Source organism: Rhipicephalus sanguineus, chromosome 9 (assembly GCF_013339695.2).
Source record: "Rhipicephalus sanguineus isolate Rsan-2018 chromosome 9, BIME_Rsan_1.4, whole genome shotgun sequence".
In the NCBI taxonomy this organism is placed as follows: Eukaryota; Metazoa; Arthropoda; class Arachnida; order Ixodida; family Ixodidae; genus Rhipicephalus; species Rhipicephalus sanguineus.
The window spans coordinates 20,848,136-20,873,391 of NC_051184.2; the positions used below are offsets into that span (position 1 = coordinate 20,848,136).

At 45.4% G+C, this 25,256-nt stretch overlaps 1 protein-coding gene across 2 annotated transcripts in view; it reads right to left on the bottom strand.

Annotated features, from left to right (window-relative positions):
• Positions 1-25,256, bottom strand: part of LOC119404727 (dihydropyrimidinase) — a 55,595-nt gene that overhangs the window by 24,571 nt on the left and 5,768 nt on the right. The window contains exons 1-6 of one of the 2 annotated variants that reach the window (XM_037671386.2): positions 12,959-13,015; positions 5,481-5,575; positions 5,065-5,138; positions 4,163-4,273; positions 2,245-2,412; positions 864-1,006 (exon numbers count right to left, since the gene is read on the bottom strand). In XM_037671386.2, coding sequence (XP_037527314.1) covers positions 864-1,006; positions 2,245-2,412; positions 4,163-4,273; positions 5,065-5,138; positions 5,481-5,575; positions 12,959-13,000 — 633 coding nt within the window. In that variant the 5' untranslated portion in view covers positions 13,001-13,015. Of the gene's footprint in view, positions 1-863; positions 1,007-2,244; positions 2,413-4,162; positions 4,274-5,064; positions 5,139-5,480; positions 5,576-12,958; positions 13,016-25,256 lie in introns of those variants that run through there. The other variant, XM_037671387.2, reaches the window with a different exon arrangement.

A 25,256-nucleotide genomic window follows, 5' to 3' on the forward strand; every position in this document is an offset into this window, starting at 1 on the left:
TGACTTAATGCTTGGTTTTCTTGCAGATGACGTGGTAATATTCACTTCATGAAAGGTGAATTAAACGTTTATTTAATGACTGATTTTCTTCAAGTAACATCAGACTTATGATATCATTGTATTCATCTCATAAAAGACTAATTCATTGCAAATTAATTCTTGCCTTTCTCGCGGAATAGCGGATGAACATACATGATTGTATTAACCTCACAGAGATGAATCCAAAATGTGACAATCCTTGGTTTTCTGAAGAAAAGTGGACAGACTTGTGATGTGATTGCATTCAACTCTTTCACAACCATTGGAGAAAATGACTGCCACTCTGTTACTTTGCATAATTTAAAAGATGCTGATCGTAAATGTGGATGGATTCTCTTTCCAGCAGCGCATGCGGCGTCACATTGCAGTAGCCCATAAAAGTTGACTCAGATGCACTGCTTTCATCAGTCTCAGAAAAAGGGCTAAGGGGAAAGTGCTTCCCTATTACATACATCAAAAAACGATATCGTTACTGTGCTCCATGATATGCTGAGGAAGGAAAGCATAAGCTTAGCGTTGAAGGAGACGGTGCTACAATGGCTGGCATGATGTGTACTTCTCTTTGTACCCTACAGCAGAATTTGGGTAAACAGAAGTTGCTTCAGTGGGAAAACTGCCTCTCATTTCGTTGGATTCCCATTTGGGTGCTGCACCCTTATATACAGTATTTTTCTTTTATTAAACGAAACACTTGTTAAATGAAGCATGCTTGAGCATATTGAAACACTGTATCACCCGTTTCCTGCCAAATTTTGGTCCAGGTGTGGGGTGATCAACCCTTAGTACCCCGTAACAACATCGTGTCATGCTGAATTCACACAGACCTCGTAAATAATGTCGCCGTTCTCGGCATGGACGCGAGCCAGCGCTCCCAGTTTGCTGCATGCCTTGAAGGCCTTGATGAGTTTGTCGTCGTCCATCATGAGTGTGCCTTTGTAGGCCATGAACATCTTGAAGGCATTCACACCTGCGTTTGTCAGAACCAGAGAATGCAGTGAAATCCATGTTATAAAAAATAGGACAAAAATATGTACGTTATCCCTATATGTCAGCAATCTTAAAACGCACTTCAAAGCAATGGCAGATTGAATTAATGCTTTCATTCAGCCTGGAGGGACAGAGAGCATTCCCAGAAGGAAAAATGAGATGTTGAAATGTACATCAAGATGAAAGCAATGAAGCATACACGCGCCACTCACAATATACATGAACAGTGGGCCACTCAAATGAAAAAATTTTAGGATTCTATGCGGCAAAGCCAAGATATGATTATGCGGCGCATCATAGTGGTCGGGTTAATTTGGCCCATCCGTTTTTTTTTTTTAACCCTTTGAAACGCTTTGTACACATAATAGAACTTTTTGTTGGGCTAGTTGGTACATGCTCCTTGATGGTACGCGTCTTTTTGGTTTTTCAGTAAGCTTTGTACACAATTGTGTGCACATCTTGTTTTTCTAGTTGTGTCAACTAGGGGCTAATATAGAGAAAAAGTACATTTAAGTTTGGATGAACTGAACCTCCTGCGTAATAAATGTGCCTGCATTTAACTTCATTTTGCAGTGTACTGTTGCATATGGTCACTTTGCTGAAGGTGCTACCATGTTCGACACGCAGCATCTTGCGAGCCACGTCAAAAGTATCATTTTTCTTTCCTCGAGATGAATATAATCGAAAACGAAAATGCACTATATTTCTACCCTGAGATTTTGATTTCTATTTATGCAAAAACCGAACATGAATGGCTTCAAGATAAGTAGATATTAAATTACAATTTAATTAAGATTAATTACTATAAAACACATCTGCATGTCACAAGATTATTTTTAGTTGCCATAGAATATTGAGCGCCCTGAAATAACGTGTAGATTTGAAGCATTTACAGACAGTTCATGTACTGTGCCAGAAGGGTTACCTGTATGCGTGAAACTAGAATTTTTGTAGGAAAATTTACTCGTAATGAATAACTTTGCTTAGATTTAGCTTGTATGCTTTGTGCATGTTCATTAACATGTTCTGAACCACTTTTGTTGTCACAATGATCAAGATGGTTATCAAGCAGTTACTTGCATGGTAATGCTCTTAAGAAGTACTGTTATAATGCCTCGAATGACTAGTTGAATATGCCATCACAGCATTCGGATTAACCTGTTATGCGTCGTCACGCAAGAAAGATAAAGCAAGAATAGGTATGCAAAGGTCCCGTACCTTTCTCCTTTGTCAGCGTTTCCATCTCCTTGAAGACATTCTCGTTATAGTCATCAAGAATTACCGAAAGGCCGTAGTCGCAGCAGATGCGTTCATCGGCCCTGCTTCGGTAATCCTCATAAGCTTCGAGCAGGCTCATACTGGGAGATTTCTTGGTGACAAAGTCAACTGCATAGAAAACGAGGAAGAGAAACTGATCATATGCCTTGGGCTTACAAGATGAAATTGTGTGCTAAATTGAAAGGAACACTAAAGTGAAATAAGGAATTGGTTTGGACTGATAAACTGTACCGTGAGGACTATAATGTCATTAATTTCACCATCATAGGTTTATTAATAGAGTAGAAAATGAAGGTCAAAGTTTCGTCTTTAAATATTGTACAGAAATGTCCGTCATGGATTTCAAAGTGTATTTTTTGTAGTTTGGTGACATTGGCTCAACGAAATTTCCTGAAACTTGGTATGTTTAAGCTTATGGCCTCTTCAGAGGACAGTGTACTTCATTTCTGCTAATTAGTAACCATGTAGAACCTAGTAGGGGCCATCAATATCTATGATGTCACGGCATTTAGTGAGGGAATTTCAAGGTGCCGTCGCCACTCGTGTTTTCTCTTTGCGCGTTTTCTCGCTTACCAAGGGTCTTCTCGCGGCAAGTATGGCGATTTCGGAGTTGCGAAAGAGTAATTTACTATAATGGGAAAAATGATTTTTCTCTTTAGTGTTCCTCTACAGTGCACACGGATATATCTGGGGTTCTTCCTTGTGCACCATAGCATAAGCACTCCAGTGTTTTTGCATTTCACCCACATTGAAATGCAACTACTGTAACCACGATTAAACCTGTAGCCTCATTATTAGTAGCGCAAGGTCACCAAGCTACATGGCAGGTACGAGGAAAATAAAATGTGTCTATATAAAAATATAAAATGTGTCTGTAAAGTGTCATAAAATGTAACACAATGATGCATTAAAAAAATGGTCACTGTCTCTTACATGTCTTGTACTGTCTCTTACAAGAATATATATATCAGTTAACTTCCTCAGCTGTTTCCCATTTGTCATCGTTCAGACTTGATTTGCCAAGCTTGTGCAGCTGTGTACAGAGCTGCCATAACCTTGCGTAATGCGTGAAAATACTATGCACTGGCTGTACCAGCACACGCAAAAAAAAAAGAAAGCTAGAAAGTTTGTTGAATCGAGGGGTACCTTTGCCATGTCTAAAGATATGCTGAACAAAATTCTGTCACCGAGGTTTTCAGCCAAACTGAATGATCGGGTGCTGAAATCGGTAGACACAACCTTCACTTCACACGGAAACTAGAGGAAAAATAACGAATTTAATGCGTTTTTCACAAACAGCCGCGTCTAGCAGCCGTGCTGTGAACTAGAGGAGGTGACGTTTGGTCATGTTTTATGCACCCGAGACTGGCATGCCAACAACGCTAGCTGTCACCTGCGCCTCCGAACCGGCTCAGCCCCCACTACGGTTCCTAGAACCAGTACGAACGGCGCATGCAGCAAACAATGCTCCCAAGTGGGATAAAGCCCCTGAAGAGAAGGGGCACATACATCTCAGCACCTTTGTGGAAGGAGGGAGAGTGGGATGCAAAGGGGAGGTGGAGGAAGGGAAGTAGCAGGATAGGAGGAGGTGCACCCTTCATCTGCCGTGGCAACAAGTGACATCGCGGCTCGCGCTGACGTGCAGCAGCCGCACGCTGACAATCCTCAAAAAATACAGCCAGCTGTTCAAAAATATGCGAAATAACCTTTGTTTATCGGAACAGTCATGTCTTCCGAGTAGAATTTCTATGTTTTCATCATTTTTTCTGACTTTTGTTTGGCATCCCTTTAAGAAACCTGAGTGCACGTCAATTTAGAAGAGACTGTCACAGTATGTTACGCTATGTACAAGATGTACCGATCATTGTGGTTCCTCCGGCCAGCGCTGCCTTGCTGCCTGTGTAGAAGTCGTCAGCAGTTCGTGTTCCCATGAAGAAGAACTCGAAGTGGACATGGCAGTCGATGCCACCTGGTGGAGAGAAAGAAAGAAATAAAAGGGCATGCCTTACCTGTAACAATCTTTATATGTTGGCAAAAATGCTTCGCTGATTCATGTGAAGAAACTAAGTTGCTGTGGCAAGCATGTCTTGATTGTACAGATTGTCTCGGCAGTAACACCACTGGTTGACCATACTGCCTCAAGAACATGCGCAGTGCCAGAAGTTAAGCAACACTGACTTCTACTTGCAAGATGAATAACTGTGCTAGATCTTCAAAAATAAGTATCCTTTGCTTGTTTTTCATAATTTAATACTTCCAAAAAAATACATAATTCTTTTGAATGCCTGCAACATCTACTTTTCAATGCCACACTGTGCGCTTCTTGACCAGACTGTGTAGTGGGTGTCGTTAGTTTGGAATAAGAACAGCATATCATTGCAAACAATGTGCCCTGATTTAGGAACTCTGCATGAAGGTCTTAGGTGATGAATGCTTGCTCTTGGTGACATATTCTGCACCATGTTTTAAGTAGCACTTGAGGCACTGGAATAGGATCATAAGTGTGTCTAATTCATAATTCATGAAATGCACTAACAAGTTTTCATGAGATAATGTAATGATGCAGAAAGATTTGGAACAGCATGTATAAAATCCCTGTTTTATTAGTCTCTGGTTTGAGTTACTTTGTGCTGTCATCACATGAATTAAGCATGAACCGTCTAGCCCAACCAGCATGTTACTGTATTTAAGAAGTATTTACAAGTATGTTAAGGAACTAATACATAAGTTCCTTCAGTTTGTAATGCGTTGCATGCTTACCTGGCATGACGTACATCCCATTGGCTTCAATGGTACGAGTCCCACCAGGCACGGACAGGTCTTTGCCCACCTGTCTGAAGTTTGAAAAAATTGTTTTGTTTCGAATGCGTATCAACAATCTTAGCAAATTAAATTCAGGGACGTCTATAAGGTGCAGAAGGCCTCGAATGCGGTGGAATTACCATTCATGTGTTTACACATTTATATAAATGACACACAGGAATTCTCTGGGCTCTCAAAAAAGAAAACCCTCAAAGAAAATCTTGAAGTATGACTATTCCCAGTGGCGAAATTTGCTTTCTTGTAAGATGGACAATTTATCCACATGCAAAAGCTTCCTCCATCTTGCTAATCTTGGCAGATATCTATCTGCGTAATAATGAGTGACGCAATGTACTACATTTGTTGTCGCTTACTTGATGATGCCATCTTCGATGAAAACGTCGGCGTCGGTAGTCATGTCATCGTTGACAACTTTGCCGCCCTTGATCAGCAGCCTTGTCTGTGCACTCTGCGAAAATAACAGCACATTCATTTTCAGTCATCAATAAAAAGTTTGTTTGAGCTTCATATATATTATTAAGTATGCAAGACCAAGAATAAGTTAAGTCACTGTGTAAGGCCTTGCAAGCCTTACAAATGAATATTTCCTTTAGATGCAGTGTGTGCCATCGTACATGCCAATCTAGTGCATCAGAAGAGAAAGTGCCAACAAAAATAACATTTAAAATGCATTGCAGACACATCAAAACACTTGTCATTGAACCTGTGCTGTAACTTCATGTTATTTATGCAAAGAATATTAGTAAGATGAGTTGGAACATAGACTGATCGGTGTTTGCTCTCTGCGAGTGTGTTATTGTTGGAGGCTGGAAATTTTGGCTTAAAATTAGTATTTCACACACCTAAAACAAGCAAAAAGAACCTCAACTGAGGCATGGTAATGTTTGAAATAAACACTATAAGCTGTTTGAAAACTATGACCTGTCTTGTGTATTTAATGCGTATAACCACTTATCATAGTAAGAAACTGGCTTGAGCTCTACTTGTGATACGTCGAAGCCAACGAGTCCCTGTTGTTCAAGCATTGTTCCAGAGAGTATCGCTGGGTACGCGTTCCTTTTCGTCAGTCCGCATATTGCGCCCAAAACACTCAATGACATTTGTCCCGACACCATGACTTGAGCGGGTAGTGTGTATTTCATAACCGAACTTTCCTGCTTGCTGTTAAGTAAATTGAATAATTGAAAGTTTCAATTCACTGAATTGAATATTTTTAATCGTTTACGCTGCTGTATAGATAAAGATCTGCAAGTGTTGGGAGACCAAATTTTCTATGTACAGAAGTAAATGACGCGTAAAGATCATATTTCGAATAAATGATGACATCGTCGTAGAGCTCCAAACAGAGGACAGGTATCACAAAGTATTATCAACACACACACACACGCAAAAACACACACACACACACACACACACACACGCACACACACACACACACACACACACACACACACACACACACACACACACACACACACACACACACACACACACACACGTGTACATCTGGCAGCAAAGACGACTTGCTACCGTGACGGAAAGCAGGCTGCACGGCGCGCAAGGAAGCGTTAGGAGAAGCCGACTTTAGGTGGTGCAGCGCGTTCCCTGACAAACCTTGCTTGTCAACGGCATCACGAAGGCGCATGTTCTGGGTGCAGATCCTTAATTAACTTTTTTAAATGTTTTTGGTCTGTGCACCATGAGGTACCAACCCAATACAAAAAAGGGGGGAGGCGCACAACAATAACCATCATCAAGAAACGAGAAGAATCGTTCTAATTTCAATATTTGTATGACGAGATATATTGAGAAAACCTAGCAAAAGTCGGTTATTTTATTGCGGTAAGCTCTCGTGGAAATAAGTTTTGTTTTACGTTCCAAAACCACGATGCGATTATGATGCACACCGCTGTGGGCCGAGGACCTCGGGATCTTGACCTCCCGGAGTTTAACGAGCACGCAATCCAAAGCCGACGAACTGCACTGAGCGAGGCACGAGCGCAATAAATCCGTCGATGCTGTGATCAGAATCTGGAAATTTAGGTGTTGCCAGCCGTGCACTACTCTTCTAGAACAAAATGGAGCCAGCTATCGGGGCTGCTAAAGTATGCGGTCAGAAAGTGAGGGGTAGATGGGGAGGGGGGGAGGGGGGACATTGCCCCCCCCCGCCCCTATAGCATAACTGACACCTCTGAATGTTTCAATAAACGTCAGCGGACGTCAATAAGCCAAAATCTCCAAGTTCAAATAAAAGCGCAGCTCACTGAGCGTAAAACGGCGCGGGCTCCATTCGTACGCTGGTACGTTGTTGCTTTAAACAAGAAAACTGGTGTCGAGAAACTTAAAAAGAGTGTCTTGGTGCCTGGGAATTCATTAAATATATTTTAATGCCGCTACCTTTTAAAACACACACACACACGCACACTTTCGGTTTCGACATCGAGGGGGCCGGTTTCGTAGTGACGTGTGAACACAGTGTGACGTCACGGAGAGACAGCAACTGGCGAGGTACTAGCAGCAGCTCTGTCACGTGCTGTCAGTCGCACGTGCTGCACGTAAAAAAAAAAAGAGTGAATTGGCGGCCAGCGACCACGATAGCGATTTCTGCGATTTAGGCTTTATGCATGACGCGGAGTTCGCAAACCCAGGGAACTGTGTTGACTCGTCGAGATAATTAATGTCCACTGCTGTGGAGCTGGCTCGCAGATGCTGGACGACGAAAACCTTAAAATCAAAGTGAAATTTTTTGTACGTTTTGTCCGATTCCGATGTGTGGAGATCGTTGGCAGTGCATACCAAAGAAATAATTTAAAAAAATGTCCCTCTTGCGATGCCTCAAAATCGCGTCAGTACCCTTTAAAAGAAAGGTGCCGTCTCACGGCCAGGGACAGTGATTAGCAAAAAAGAGACCGCGCTAATCCCACCCATGTGCTCGAATCCTGCGCTTTTCTTATCTGCAATCTCGTTTTTGACTCCGCCGAAGGTGTGCAAACACTTCCTTATCGCCTCCTGTGAAACGACCGAATATGTGGCGTTGCGTAAGGACACTGTTGCATTCGGTGGCGGTAATCGCCCGGCCCTTATCGCTTTTTATCTATGCAGTCTCTCGCACGCTACGTCGGCAAAATTTAGCGCGTTAACTACGTACCGGCCATTCTCGGTATAGTATATAAGCAAAAACTGCTACATAAGAAATAAAAGAGAGACAGAGAGCGTGACTGGCGTAAAATTAGAAGAAAAAAAATACAAAAAGAAACATCGAGCAGTAAGAATTGAGCTTGTCTGCGCATGTGCGTAGACAAACTCTGACTATGGCCCTCGATTTCGCATTTCGCGCGCTTTCTTTCGGCCTTGTGGGAAGAAAAAAAGCGTCATTATGGCAACAGAGAGCTGATTCGGGATATTTTTATTATGATCTAAAATTCCCCCAGCGACACTTTTTTGCCCAGATTATAATAGAGAAGCTCACGAAATAATAATAACTAATTATATATTGTATTTTGACGTAACACAAAAAGAAATAGTCCAACTTGCTCCCAAGAGGCGCCAAGCCTTTGGTTTTTGTCTGTAGGCATTCTTAATTTTTGGCACAAGTTATTGCTATTAATAATTTCTGAGGCCTTGCGTGCCAAAACCACGATATGCGATAATGAGGCACGCCGGATTAAGTTTGACCACCTGGGGCTCTTTAACGCGTACCTAAATTTAGGTACTCGGGTGTCCTTGCATTTCGGCTCAATTGAAATGCGACCGCCATGGCCGGGAGTCGAACGCGCGACCTCGACCTCACTGGCGTAAATCAAAGGGGCGGGGAGGTGACCTCCGGCCCTTTTCTTCAGGTCGAGGGACACTCTTACAACTCCCCCCCCCCCTTTTGACATTTATCTTTCAAACATCGTACATTTGAATTGCTTGGCAGTTCAGTAAAGCGAATTCAGCTTTCCTTTTAATGCCTGCTTATTTTGTAGTGTGTATACTTGGGTTCTATATATTCCTCAGCTCTGTGAGACTATAGAAATCGCGACTGCCACTCGAGCGGTGTCAGAGAAGTCTCGATACTACTATGCAATTACGCGAGTTGGGAATCCATGTTCGTTTTTCAATTTTATTTGAGAGCATTATTTTAATTTTGATATAAGTAAATATAGAATTTATTTATAAAAATAATAAGGCCGCACTCTAAGAAAAAAAAAAAGAGTATGTGTGGTTCCTTTCGGGGTGTCTTGACTAGCCACGTACACTCTAAGAAAAAAAATCTAGTATTTGGGTAGTATTTCTGCCACACAACAATGATCGTCATCCACATCGCGTGCTTTCCTCGCGTTATCGCCGCGGTCCCGGCACTTCCCGGTCACGAACGGCGCGCGCGTTATCAGCGTGACATAGCATCCTTGATAGGAAAGTGACGAGAGCCGGGTTTTCAAGAAAGGAAACGCGAGCAAGCCAGAGATGACGATTATTGTTGTGTGGCAGAAATACTCCCCAAATACTCTATTTTTTCTTAGAGTGTATATGACTCTCCTTAAAGGGGTCATGAACCACTTTTCCAAGTAATGATCTAATGGCCTCAGTATCGGAGTGTACTGCCTCCCGAATCGATTGCCGCAAAAATTTCTCGAATCCGTCAAGAATCAGCGGAGTTACGGGGGTTTGGCGCACGCTCCCAGCGCTTTCTCTCTTTTCTCGTGCCGGCGAGCGCACTGGAAGCTAGACAGGGAGGGATGGCATGGGGGAAAGAAGTTACGCCAGCGCGCGTCATGAAACGCGATCGCTCTCCCGCTGTGATTCGCTTGCGCGAGTGCGGCTACCGTGTACTGAGGAGTGCGGCGCCGGCAAGTGGCGGCACCCCGCGGCAAGAAGCGCATCTGATCCGAACGCCGCTCTCAATTTACGTCGGCTATCGGCCAATAAGCATGCTATGTCTCTTGCGACGTACAGCGGACAGACGCCCCGCCCACCGACGAGAGTGAGAACCGGCCTCTGTTTGAAAAGAGGGTGCCTGGGGAAACGGCAACTTCGCGCTCCGCTTGTGGCCATTACGCGGCGCGCACGACTGTAATATTTGGCAGAGCAGTTCATAGCCGTGTCAGCTTTCCGCAGGATGTGTTTTTTCAATCATCCCAAGGGGTGCTTCATGACCCCTTTAAAGAGTCACGTTAACTCTCTTGTGGGTCACACGACTCTCCGAAGAGAGTACAATGATTTCCAAAGAGAGTTGACGTGACTCTTTTAAAGAGAGTCATATACGTGGCTCTCCCCGAAAGGAGTCAAAAGACTCTTATTTCTTAAGAGTGCGCCATGGCAAGATGTGTGTTGCCCCCTTGAGACTTTCCTGAATTTACGCCACTGCTCGAGCTTATGAGCGGTACACGTACCTCAGCTACTAAGCTACCAAGGCGAGTATTGCACAAGTTACCCGGCACACCCTACGTGTGTATATATGGACAATCGAGCCCACTTCGCAATTAATTAGGCACCATTCCTACACCGATGAGTTCTTTTAGGCCGCTGCTCGCACTCGCATATTGCACAGAACCTTGAATCGTTATTCCAGCTACAACTGCCATCCAAGATTTCTCGACGTGACGCTACAATGCTGTGCCGGTTGTGGATCGGTGTAGCGTTTACCAACTCATTCAGCCATCGCATTGGCATGGCAGATTCATCCATGCGCGATAGCTGCAACTGTGTAGAGACTATTGAACATCTCTTGTGCCACTGTCCCCAATTTGACGAAGATCGCCGGACTCTCCAATGTGCCTTGAATAGACTCGATGGTCGGCCCTTTAATGAAGGAAAGATCTTAGGAGCCAGGTCGCGCAGCACATCAGCCCAGAAAGCCACACGAGCCCTCCTGCGGTACTTGAAAGCAACTTCATTGAGCGACCGCCTGTGAAACTCGGCACTGTGTGTGTGTGATGTGAAATGTGTCTGTCCTTCTCTCTCTCTTTTACTCTCCTATTCCCCCTCCCCATGTGTAGGTAGCAAACTGGACGCATAGTCTAGTTAACTTCCCTACACTCCTCTCTCTCTCTCTTTCACGGAGTGTACTGTTGATCAAGGAGCGTGGGACGAAAGCTGCGCGAGGTTAAAAGAGCGTGACCTCCTCCGGGGAAGAGTTGTAGCGCTCGGCCCCTTTCGGCGACCCGGGGGTCGTGACCTTTTGTCTTCGCCGGGTGCGTGCGATACACGAAGGCGGAAGAAGAGCTCGTGAAGCGAGGCGCAACGGGCCGCGACGGAACGAGGGCGTGGTCGCGTCATCGAGCGATGCGCGTCTTCCTATGCTCCGTCCAGTTCCGCCCTGGCTGGAAGCGCCTCGATAGATCTACCGCAGTATATAGTGTACTACGTGACGTCGTGTTGCCAAGAATTGACGTAAGAACAAGTAGAAAAAAAAAAAAAGACACACATAGGGTGATGCGCGCGCGCGTCTTTTCTTTTCTACTTTCTACTTATACTCTGTGTATGCTTTTTTTTTTTTTCTACTGGTACTTGCGTCAGATCTTGGAAGCGCAAAAAGTCATGAATTCGATACTACTAGCCCCCATAGCAGCTCTACGTTTAGTGCATTATGCTCGCAGTCTGCTGAGCCCAGACCTGTAGACAGGGAGGGGGGGGGGGAGGCTAGCGTCCCCCCCCCCTTGATCCCCCTCCCCTATCGTCCGTATAAAAATAGTATACTATTAGGAAGATTCATCTCATAACTGAAAATATAAGATTAATAAAATAGTATTTAAAAAGTAACGCAATTTACGTACTGCGATTTTTACCGAAAATAATTACTGAGAAAGAGGTGATTTCCTCGAAGAGTCGAGACCTTGAGCAAGTGCCCCCTCCCCCCGAAAAAAAATTCCTGGCTACGGGCCTGGTTTGAGACCATTTTGTGGCTGAGGCGTAACGAGCACTAACTGCCATTCAAGCCCGAAACGTGTATCTTTTCTTTCTGCAAGTTATGTCCAGTAGTAGTAGTAGTAGTAGTAGTAGTAGTAGTAGTAGTAGTAGTAGTAGTAGTAGTAGTAGTAGTAATAGTAGTAGTAGTAGTAGTAGTTGTAGTAGCAGTAGTAGTAGTAGTAGCAGTAGTAGTAGTAGTAGTAGTAGTAGTAGTAGTAGTAGGGCGTTCCATCTACTGCAGCACCTCATATTTTATACTGCGATTTTCCAAGGTGAACGCAAAGAAACAAAGGAAGTAAAAATAGAAACGCTTACAATATTCAGTCCGCGACATGTCGAAGTTTCAAATATAGTATAAACTATAGACCTTTTCATAGGAGAGAAAAAAACGCCGCCATAATGGGATGCACGCGGGAGTACAAAAAGGCTGACGTCACAGTCTCGGCAGTGCATTTTTTTTGGGGGGGGGGGGGTCACGCCTATTTAGCGCAACCCAGAGAGGATTATGGCGGCGCCCAGGGAGCTGTCTGTGAAAAGGTCTATAAGAGCGTCGGAAGCGGATACAGTACGCGCTCAAAGTACGACAGGTGTCATCCATGCTTTTCAAAGAGTCAGCGCAGTGACTATACTGTGCGTGGAGGCGTTGTTCCGCTCTACTGCCCGTAAGAATATAAAACAAAAGCAAAGTAGCTGAACGGAAACCGACAAAACGAAGAATTTAAAAGAGGCGCGACCTCTCTTTTCGGTACGCCGCCCAGGCACTTCCGTTACGCTCGCTAGTTCCGTACACACTCCAGAATTCACAAAGCGTGAGAACATACGGTTCACCCTTATACCCTCCCCCTCTTTCACGTCACGAATTGGGTACTACGCGCACCCATGACACACACACACACACACATCCACTTACTCCTAGCGGCGCGAGCTCAAGAACACTCACCCTCTCGGCCGCACTCCTCGAACCACGGACGCGGAACCCCATGACGTCACAGACATCAACAACACGCCCGAATATGACCGGCGAGGAGACGCGAAAGAAAAGTATATCACGTATACAAGACAAACAACGCGCAACACACGTCAGCGGTACGACTTCAAGCGTGACGTGCAGCGAACTCTAAGTGCATAAGAGAAGCGTAACAGCAAACTGCTGTGCGGGGGTGGTGAAGCACGAGGAGAGGAAAACGCAACGGGTGGGCGGGGCAGCAGCCCTTGGCGTTGCGCCCTCCTCTCCCGTACCCTTTACGCCCCGCTCCCCCCCGCATCGGTTGCACCAGTTGAACGGCGGCGAGAACACTTCCTTATTGACGAGACGTCGTCCGTCAGCTGGTAGATACGACCCCTAGCTCTTTCCTTCCCCGCATGAACGTTTACGCATGTGTCGGCACCTCCGGCCTGCAGAGAGTTTACTTCCACAAACCCAATGCATGCATACACGCGTCTGAGAAGCAGGGGCGTAGCCAGGGGGCGGGGGGGTTGGGGGGGGTTCAACCCCCCCCCCCCGAAATTTTTCAGTTTTGCTTGCGCATATATACACGCGCACATACAAACGCACGCACGAACATACATAAAGTATGGTTGAACCCCCCCCCCCCCCCCGAAAAAAATTTCTGGCTACGCCTCTGCTGAGAAGTGTAAAAAAAAGAAGCTCGCTTATCTATCGGGAGAGATCTTTTTATTGGTCCACTATATAAGGACTAATATAGAGGACACTTACAAAAACAAAAGTCCTTTTATGATGTGTCATCGTGACGAAATCTGATAAGCCCGAAAGGAGACTTCAAAAAGGCTTATTCTTCGGTTTACATAGTTTTCACGTGACGTCACGGACGGGTTCTCTGCGCTGGGTACTTCAACATGGCGGCCACCGTGACTTTTTATCTCATCAGAGAGTGTCAGTGCGGGGGAGGCCACACAGTCCTTCGGTCCCTGCGTTCTTTTGTGATCTCCCAGTTTTCTTCTGTTCGCCAGCCGCGCCAAGGGGGAACACAAAGGAACGCGAGAGGGCACCAGCACTAATCTGACGTCACCGTTTCTTTCTCCGCGCGTTCTAGTAAGAGTTCACGCAGCATCTCAACCAGCCAGTATACTCCAGGATGACGTCATCGGATGACATCGTCGTTTGGTCAAAGGTGGGCCGATCCCGGAGGCAGTGCAAAACCACGTGAGCTGCAGATCTTGCAAGCCTCCGATCTCGGAGGCAGTGCGAAGCCAGTGGGTGCAGAAAGCGTTTGGGGATGGGGTGAAGGGAGGGGATCAATGAAATCGACTAAGAGTAGGAAGAAAATGGCTTTAGCCTTCGAGCCGTCTTGGGCAAATACATAAGCAATTTGGTCCGCTATGTAAGGACTAACAGAGCGGACCAATAAAAAAAAAAGCCTTTTTTGATTTGTTCTCGCGATGAAGTCGTCTGATAAGCCCGAAAGGAGACTTCAAGAAGGCTTTGTGTTCGGTAACCTTATAGTTGGGCCATCTTAGAAGTATCACGCGTACACGTTAATTTCTTCTTTTTTTCCCCTTTTTGGCAGTGAAAGTTTTCTCGCAGGGTCAACATTTTGTCACTTATCAGTCTGCAGTCGCTCCGTCAGAGTATGGACACGCACGGATATGATGTCTGAAAAGTGTGATATGAAGTATTGCGACCAATAATTATGCAATATATGTAATTGATGGTTTATTGACATGTGGCATGAACCCGAGGACAGCTGTACAAGACTTTGCATTGTAAAATGTCGCAGTGAGTGTGCTGGTGTCGGTAAACGATTAAGTAAAATTACTGTATAAGACAGTTAAGTGAAAGCTAGGCCCACAGTAACTTAGCGACGCACCGCGTGACTAAACAGAAACCGACGTCGCTTTATGCATCGTCTCCAAGCTTCCTCATCTGTGTCGGCTCAACAATCGCAAGACTCGATGATCCTTGTACATATAGAAAGTCTGCGAGCGAAACCAAGGGCCTCCGAGATCGGAATGTGGGGCAGTCATCCGTCATCGGAGGCGATTGAGGAAAACAATGTGAGATAGTACGCTATATGCTCGATTGCACCGCCACAGCTGTCGCGCGCGAGACGCATTGCACACTTCATTCTACGCACCTCGCGTTTGACAAGCTGTTTGATTCCCAGCTGTTGTGCACTGCGTCACAGTACACAGGGTATTCTATGCAGCGTGTGGTACGCGGCGCAGCAGAAAACGGTGTCCATGGCTACGAAGCAAGCTTCTGTCAAATGTGAGTGTACAGCTACGTCCTTATACATATCTGCTGGACTTGTGTAATGTTTCATCGTACAGTATATAATGCGCCAGTACGACACACAGTGCATTGTACTTCGTTGCGCGTACCTCTCTTGCGAACCGTATACGTACGCATTTCAGTGCACTAATTGGGCGATCCGATCTCAAGTAGCCTCAGAAGTTTTCCAACGCGTTGGAGGCGTGGCGAGTGTCCATTTTTTTCATGTTAGAACTGTGTGAAAGAAAAAAAAACAGTGAGGTAGTAGACGAAATTCTTAAACTGCTATATGAAATCGATTTCGATCAACCAAAGATTTATCGTTAATAATAGAGTTCACATGCTACTATTTTAACGTAGCATTTTAACTACATGGGATTGACCCAATTATTGGCCAGTCCCATGTAGGGCACCAATTCATGAGAGCCCTTCATAGAGGACAACAACAAAGCATTGCCTCTTCGCATGTTCCCTTCATTGTCTGTCTCTCGATTTATTTCTTGCCTTGCAGTATCCTCCTGATGCATTCTTAACGCGTGCACCGTACGGCAAGTGAACATCAAGGCGAAATGAATCGTTTGAAATCAAGCGACGTTAGCAGAGCTCTTCAAAAGGCCGCTGAAATGTTGCATTGCCTAAACGTTGCATTTGCGTCCCTAGATTTATGTATGGACATTAGGGTGCGCCTGCCACATCACTGTGCAAGATAGCGCACTTTGGAATGTCTAAAAACCGTTTTATAAGATCAGTAAACGATAGCTATATACTGACTCACAGTTGTACGCCGCTTTCGTGTCTGTACAGTGATTTTCAATATTTTCTTCTTCATTTTTCTTCGTTTGTTTAGTAATGGATTCGTGATTTTGAGATATCCGGCTCTGACGTAGCCTTGATTCCCATGTTTTTCACGTCTAAATAATTAAAACACAACCGGTGCCTGCGTGTTGTTTTGCCCCTTTCTCTAACGTCAGTTCGTGTGCATGCACATATCGCAGAAAACAGCAAATATTTAGAAAAGAAGAAAAACGGGAAATTTCGGGGGGTTCAGTCAGTACGGCGCTCAAAGAAAGCAGTTGCACACGAACCTCTTCGGAGGTCGCTCACGATCGCCGGGTGCGTAACGTCACGGACTCCAGCGCGCATGCGCAGTTGCGGTGAACTCTCCCCAATGCCAAGGCACCCGGAGCACAGGCACGCTGGCATCATTTAGGCCTAACGACGTCGTCACGTTCAGCGTTCGGTGGCGCATCGCTATACGCAAGTTCAGCCGTTGCGGAAGCGCGGTTGCTTTGAAAGGTTGCCCGAGCCAGCGTCTGTTTCGTGTCACAATGACGCTACGTATGCGGTCGTTCGCACAGGCAGCGTCGTCAATTGTGTGCAGTAGGCAGACAGCCAAACGAGGTAATCTAGAACACCATGGGTGTACTTTCGGTCCCCAAGTGCACGAAGATAAACCAATCGGGTTGGAAAATTTTATTGAGTGCGGTACAAGGATATAATAATAATAATAATAATAATAATAATAATAATAATAATAATAATAATAATAATAATAATAATAATAATAATAAATAAATAAATTCTGAGCTACCGCACGCCCTTTTATTGACGTCAGTTCCGTGACGGAAATGACGTGCGTCAATTCTTGGTGGACCCAGGCCCATAACACTGTTGAGTAGATATAATAATAATAATAATAATAATAATAATAATAATAATAATAATAATGATAATAATAATAAAATACAACGGCTGAAGATGGTTAGCATGAAACATATCGAACGGACTTACGCATGGACTACCAAATATTGAAAGACACCTTGCGAAAGGAAAGCTGCAGGTTTCTTGCACGCGATGTCCGTAATGTCACGCGTCTTATTATTAAGATTTCCCCGCTTTTTCTTCCCCTTGTTTTTAGCGTACTTAAACGCACGGCAGATAAGAGGCACCAAACAAGAGAAGAAGCTTAACGAATGTTTGCAAACGCCAACTTACAATTGGAAGCAGGAATTTTGCGCAATCCGGTTTCTTTAACATTACTTTTTGCCTCGTAAAACACGTAATCGTGGTTGCTTCGAAGAACACGCGATGTTATTGGAGCGTTTGCCTATGTACTATATTCCTGTACAGCATGACGGAAATAAGCTTTCTTTTTTGTATATATTTCGCGCCGGAACTAGCTGTCTGAGTCGTCGCGGATTTTCTCGTATTTTAGCCGTCGCGCGGAAGTGACGTCCTCAAAACCTGCTAACTGAGCGTTTGGAGTGTTTAGAATATAGTGTGGTCTCCTTTCACCGATAAACAGTTAACCGGGCCCTACAGCCGACGGCTTCAAAGTCTATGACGTCACGGCAAGCTTGTGCAGCAAGTTCAAGGCGACGTCACCGCTAGTCTCCTTTTAACCATTGTGTTTTAATCATCGATGACTTTTACTTGGGATTTGGCAGATAACTAGGTATCTATAAGAATTCATTTCACCGTAAGATTAAGCTCTTTGTTTTTGTCTGTGGTATTGCTGATGTCGTGCTTTGCTAATCGATTTCCCCGCATTTTTCTCATTAGAATCCCTTTAAATTTGGTAAATGTGCACGCCGGGCAGAGTTGCCAGATGCTACCGAGCTAACAGGCAAATAACCATCACAAAAGAAGGATGACGTGGCCGCAGCAAGCACAGCGGATTCGGATTCGCGAGGCATTTGCACCGCGTAGTCATGCTGATAACAATTATATTTCGATGATGATGATGACAATGATCAACTCGGCGTTCTGTACCGCTAGGGCCAAGCACGACCAAGTAGTGCCAGCTATACACAGCTGGCAAAGTTATTCGTCACTTACAGGCAGCGCCGACGGACAGCATCAAGGTTGCAACTATGCGGACCGAGTACAGTACTACAGCGGGAAAGCTATAGAGCCCTCAATGCACGCAACTTCTACTCGGACATTCGCCGGCTCGCCCATACAATGGCCCACGAAAGAGAATAGCAGTCCCGGAAGCCACACAAGTGAGTTGGAGGGAAGGAGGGAGGCAGGCATCGGACGGGTAAACAAACTCGCATGACCCCCCCCCCCCCCACCTCTCGATTTTCGGCCTCCTATGGGCTTCCCTCCCGTTCATGTTGTACGGAAGCTAAGTTTATCAGTCTTCTTGAATGTCTGCGGCGTACACCGGGTAAGAGCCTATGAGACTTCCGTCCGCACAAGTTTCCGCACAATTAAACGACATGTGCACTTTCTACATGAACACTACCTACTACTTTACCACTTTCTTAACACACACCTTAACCACTAACACACTACCTTAACAATTTGGGGTATGATAATTGTTATTTACAACTTACTTGCCTGAATTTACTAAGCCTATAACGTTTCGCATTTACATCCTTTCGTCCGTGCTCTTCTGGCTTAGCCCCTTTACTGTTTTTTAAAGTGGCCTTTTCGAAAATATACGTTCGGAAAATTTCCCCTGTTACATTATTTATTAATTGGCTTAAGCCGGCTGTGCCTCAGGGTGGTGCCTGCGGCCTTACCCCACGTTACTTTAATTTGCTTTTCTCTCTGACACACACACACACACACACACACACACACACACACACACACACACACACACACACACACACACACACACACACACACACCTCCACAATGGGGCTTCCGGGCAAGGGCGCTGCCGTAACGACCCTCCTGCTCTCCTCGTTCTCTCAGGGTTGGCGGCGTCGGCTGAGTGATGCGCAGTCAATCACTCGCGACGTCGTGCTGCCGCAGTTCCGCCGCCACGACCGCAAGCGCGCGCGTCTTCCAGCGATTCCAGGCGAGAAACTCACAGACTGGCTCCGTGAGCACGTGTGCGCTATCAGTCCCGCTTAAATGCGTGCAGCTGCCACGGAAAACCGCACCGCGCGACCGGTATCTCGCGTACTGTTTAAAGGGTCCCTGCAACACTTTTTCAGGATGGTCAAAAAACGCTGCCGATCGGTAGACGAGGCTCCTGAGAACAGGTGAGCCAAATATTATCGCGCAGCACGCGGCCTGGAGTGTACAATTAATTCTCAAAGTCGCCCCCTCTTCTCTCGACAAATGATGTCACAGACCCAAATGACTGCGTCATAAACCAAAAGCCCACGGCCATTGGTTGACTTGAGCATCGTGAGCTGCATAGGTACCGTAGCCGCCGCGGGATGCCGCCACGTGCCCGCTCGCTCGCTCGCGATCACGCTGCAAGTAAGCCGCGCGTTCGAAGGAAAAAAGAAAAAAAAAGTGCTCAAGGTTATGACGCGCGCTGACGAAGGGACGCATCTTCTTGCCCCCTTGTCACCCCCCCCCCCCCCTGCGTAGCTTTCAGCGCGCTCGCTGGTACGAAAGGAGAGAGAAAGCGCCTGAAGCGTGCGACAAATCCATGTAGTTCCGCTCGTACTTGACGGATTCTAGAAATTTTTGCGGCCGTCGATTCGTGATGCAGTAAGCTCCTTCAATGAAGCCATTCGATGATTACTCGGAAAAGTGTTACAGGGCACCTTTAAGCTAGTTCGCAAGGAGTGCATGAACGGTTTTTTTTTCTTTTTTTGTACAACTTCATTTTGTCATTCGCTGATTATTGAACGAATGATTGTGTTAGTAGAGAAGCAGGATTGGTTGTTGGGCGAGTTGGTCATAGAGAAGAAGCCGACAAAATAATTGCTAATATGTCAAAGTTCGTCCACGTAGATTGAGTGAGGCCACTTATACGTGGCCCCTAATAAAATGCTGTCTTGTTCCTAGAAAAGGAAAGCTCGACGAGAGACACGGACATGAAGGACAGGGCGAATGCCAACTTCCAGCCGATTTATTAGAAGAAAAAAAAAATCACAGGGTCCCTTATGCATTCGCCTAAGAAGATTCGAAGGCGACAGCCATCATCATCTTTTTCTTTTCACTCGATTTATTGATTCCCCCCCCCCGTCCTCCTCCGAAAGCTGTTTGCAAAAAACACGTGGTTTCGCACTGCCTTCAGTATCGAAGGCATTGCAAGGTTTCTGCACCTCACCTGGCTTTTAACTGCCTCCGTGATCGATCATGACGTCACGGTATGTGACGTCATGATGAAGTCACAAATTCTGATGTGTGACGTCATGATGACGTCGTACGGCGACGTCATCACCTGATGATGATTTTTCTGCATCACTCGTGCTGACGACGACGCCGCGGGACGCCGACGGTCAATTTTCGCGTTTGATGAGGTAAGGCTTTCGCCTCAAGATAAACTTCAGGCGCATGCATCTTTACACTGATTATCGAAGGACATCAGAATTTGTGACTTCATGACGTCACATACCGTGACGTCATGATTATGACGGGCTGTCAGCTGAACCGGTTGGCGCTGCAACTGCTATTGTGGGACTTGAGCTTTGGCGTTGAGTAGAACTTGGCGAGTCTGAGCATGAGTTGGCCCGTAGCGAAAAATATATCCTTCGGGTGGGTCTAGGTGAGTTACATTAATTTTGCTGGACTATGGATATATGTATAGACCTTTTCACAGATGGCTCCCTGGGCGCCGCCATAGTTCTGTTTGGGCTGCGCTAAATAGGCGTGACCCCCCAAAAATGCACTACCGACGCTGTGACCTCGGCCTTTGTACTCCCGCGCGCAGCCCAACATGGCGGCGTTTTTTCTCTCCTGTGAAAAGGTGTATAGTCGGTTACAACCTAAGCTCCGCCCACAGCCGTCGCTGTCACATCCAAAGAAAAGTTGCATAATGCTCAACCAATTGCGTTGTCTCATATCCTGACGTCACGCACCTTTCGCGTACTTCAGGTAAGCGATTTTCTAATACATGTCAAAATGGCTGATTGGACGAGTTGGTGATTCATGACAGTTGCAATACAGACGTACGCTCATGGTGCTGTTTTTTTAGGTCGGAAAACCTGAAATTTTTGGCAAATTTCAGCAAACATTCCGACATCATTGGTCGGAGAAACGTAATATTTCAAGTAGGGACGACGAACTTGTAATTATTAATGTGCGTCGCATTTACATTAGCAGCGAAAAAGTACTTGCGGTTAGGACAAAAGCCACCTAGCACAACTCTCTTGCACAGCTGAATGGCAAGCGTGCTGCAGTTCTACGCGCGGAGCTTGTACTTATGCTTAGGTTGTGAGCAACTGTAGAAGTAGCATATAGCCCCTCTTCGCAGCTGCTGCTGCCTTTTTCGCCGCACTGCACGCAACTGCGCGGGAGAGCGCCATGTAGCGGAACTCTGCTCAAGTAGCTAAACCGCCGTCTAGCGGCGGCATCAGCGGTGAGAGAGTGTATAGATTAAAAAGGGAGTACCGCGACTCTCGTACACTACTTACTATAAGGAGCAGCAGAGCCTCTCTCGCGAGTCGCAACGCGAAAGGATGCCGCGCGTCTCGCTTCTTGGAAGTCATCGAGTCGCGTCGTGTACATAAATGGACCTCTCTCTCTCTCTCGGCTCTACAAAGTATATATATATACACACGCACATACCCAAGAGCACGTGATCTGATGTGCCGCAAGTGAAGAGGCCCTCTTAATTTGGTACGAGCCGCGTCTGTGCGTTCGTATACACAGTCAGACTACAATAAATATTTAAGGAACACGGAAGCGCTCGCGGTTTTTGGCTGGGCGGCGTGGAAAAGATAAGAGGTTGCAGTCCGGACTTACGAAACAAAAAAAGAAAAAAAGAAAGGAAGAAAGAAAGGCTTGGAGCTACTGCATGCGACGCCATGGTTATTTCGGCACGCGTCGTAATGTCCTTGAAGATGACAGTGTTAATAATCAATGATACTATCATTGTTAAGGCTATAATGCCTTAGACGCCTCATCGAACGCGAAAAGTGACCGTCGGCGCCAACACGAATCTTACAAGAGAGTCACGTTATCACAGGTGTCGCTACAGATCACCGAAGTTTGTGACGTCATCATACGTCATGTAACATGACGTCACATGATGACGTCATGCGATGACGCCTTCGAGTCGTCTTTGGTGAGCATAAGGGACCGTGTGATTTTTTTATATTCATTGTGCATTTTGTGGGAATCTTCGCTCCGTGTATGTGCAATATAAGGGGGAAGAAAGGTAGGCTTTAGATTATTATATATAGTTAAATATAAAGTTTAGTTCATAAAATATTACTATATATTATAATATTACTGATATTATATAATAATTGTATATTATTATACTATAATATTACTACTATTATATAAAACTATGTACTACAGTTTTATTATTTCCAAATAATAAAGATGGCCTTGAATACAACCTGCTCACGGTAAAATTAAGAAAAAAAAAAACATGCAGCTCAGCTTGAATAGATCGGACTCGATTATCATTGTCAATGCTCCGTCCGCTTAGTGAAAACTCGCCAAGTGTCTCAACGTGGTGTACAGCTCGCCCGCGGGACATTCTTAATTGCAATCTGTTCCCTCTGATGATTGCGTGCGCCTGTGTCGTGTATAGTGGTTAGAGCGTCGGGCTTTGTCACTATTGCACGCTTAGCGCTCTCGTCCAGCCGTCAGAACTTTCTTATTTATGTTTATCCGGCGAATATGGGAATGTCGCGTCGTACCTGAAATATTCATTAGGAACGTGGAACACAAGGAATGCGCCGTAAGAGGAACTCTATATGTCCACATATATGGCACATTATGCATAGGCGATGCGTTAGCAATGTGATAATTACTTGGATTTAGCCGCTAAACCCCAGTAATTTCGTGATTTTGGCACGGTGATATATTATACATATATATATATATATATATATATATATATATATATATATATATATAATATGGCACATTGCCAAAATCACGTTATGTTTATGAGGCACGCCGTATAGCGGAGGGCTCCCGAAATTTAAAAAAAAATTTGACATTTTTTTGACGTGAACCTTAACCTGGGTACACGGCCCTATAGCATTTCACCACCATTGAAATGCGACCGCCGCGACAGGGATCGCACCCGCGACTTTCAGAGCAGCAGCTGAGCGTTAGTAATATGATACCTGATTGAATATGTGCACACCGATGTCGTCGCGCGTGACATATCAGGTTTGATACGTTAATGTATGACCATAGATAAAAACATGCTAATAAGGCGGCAATATGGGCTAGTTGGTATGTCTTCATGCTTGAGATAAGCTGCCGGAGGACAAAACATAGATAAACAGATATGTGTCACATGTGGCCCGCATTTGAAATTTCTGTACCGGTGGTCACATAGTATTGCTACCTAACTGGTAAGGCTAGGCGTCCGGCACAGTTCCAGTTAGACTAAGTGATTATACGCGATGCAACGTATATAGGTTACGGTGCTCGACTGCTGACCCGAAGGTCACGGGTTCGATCCCGGCCGCGGCGGTCGCATTTCGGTGGAGGCGAAATGCTATAAAGGCCCGTGTGCTTAGATTTAGGTGCTAACCCCAGGTGGTCGAAATTTCCGGAAACCTCCACTGCGGCGTGCCCCATAGTATCGTGGTTTTGGCGCGATACGAATAATAATAATAATAATAATAATAATAATAATAATAATAATAATAAATGTATGTAGGGTTGATGTTCCTGTTTTTTTTCCCCTTCTAGTTTCGTACCGCTGCGCCGAACCAAATGACGCAGCGTTTTTCGAGACTGGCAAGACACGTGCCAGATAACGCAACGTTCACGTGTGCATAGAGATAAAGGGCGCGTCGAACGCCTGCCGGTCCTTAGACTGGGCACGCCACCTTGTCGGCACTGCGCGGCCGACGGTTTTGGAGAGGTGTACACACCGACGATCTGCAAGTTTTTCGCGAACCGACACAGTGCAAGAACGCGTAGAGCAGTAACTTTTTTGTTGGTCCCAGAGGGTGAAACCACTTTATGGATTGGCCGTGGTGAAACATTGCAAAGCCCTTTGCGACACGGCGTCCTGATTTGGAGACGCGACTTACTTTTGCCATTTCTGTGCACTAATTGACAAGGAAGAGACCACGGACACTGAACGATGAATTAGGCATTCTTGCTGCCTAAAGATCCTTTATGTCACTTCTAAGAGAAATATTTTGCTACACACGATCGCCCTGGTGAAGGCAGTGCCGTGTTCAACGAGTCGTTGAACGTGGAGCGCTTAGGGCAGGAATTAAAAATAGTAATAAAAAAACCTTTTTTCAGGAATGCTCGCTGCCAGCAGATAAATATCGCATGTACTATCGATAACTATCGCATGTGAGTCGATAGTTATCGATAGCTATCGTATGAAAGTAGCGTATGATGACTATCGCATGCGAGTCGCTGCATTCGGTTTATGAAGATATATAGCACGACTGAGTGTACAATAATTAGATTATTATTTACGTTGTTGTTACAATAAACTGCCGCAAGATACACCATAATTTATTATAACGCTTCCACTCGCTTTAAAATTTGGTCTCCAGAACCTTGGCATCAAATTGTGTAAATTTCGGGCATTTATAGTCAGTCGATCGTAACGCGTGTTCCGGAGGGATAGGCGCAGCTGCACAGATGACGTCATATATGTAGATGAGGACATTACATCGGAATACGCGCCATCCGCGAGATGCGCAGCGAGGCGAATGTGCGCATCCGCTACACGAGACGACGTCGACCCTGAGAAGTGGAGGAAATCTCGATGGCGTAACGCAGCCTTGAATATCGTTAGGGCTTTAGCGAAAACGTCCATCTTTCTCTCTCCCCTCTCTCACTATCTATCTCTAGATCTCTCTCGCTTGTAGCGTGCCCGGCTTGTAAAGCAGTACCCAAACAAAACCACCATGGCGCACGCTGAAAAGGTGCAGGCGTGCAAAACACAAACGAGCGCTGGACGAAGGTGTCAACATACGGCCGTGCCACTGTGTGTGTGCAAAACACATGCAAGATTGAAAAGCTTGAAGGAGGGTAAGCGGAACGAGATCCGACGTTTGATGTCAGTCTCAGAAAGTCTTTTTGCCCTTCAGAGTACGCCGCATTCGTTAATGAATGCTGGGACGATATTTCGTAACTTCTATAG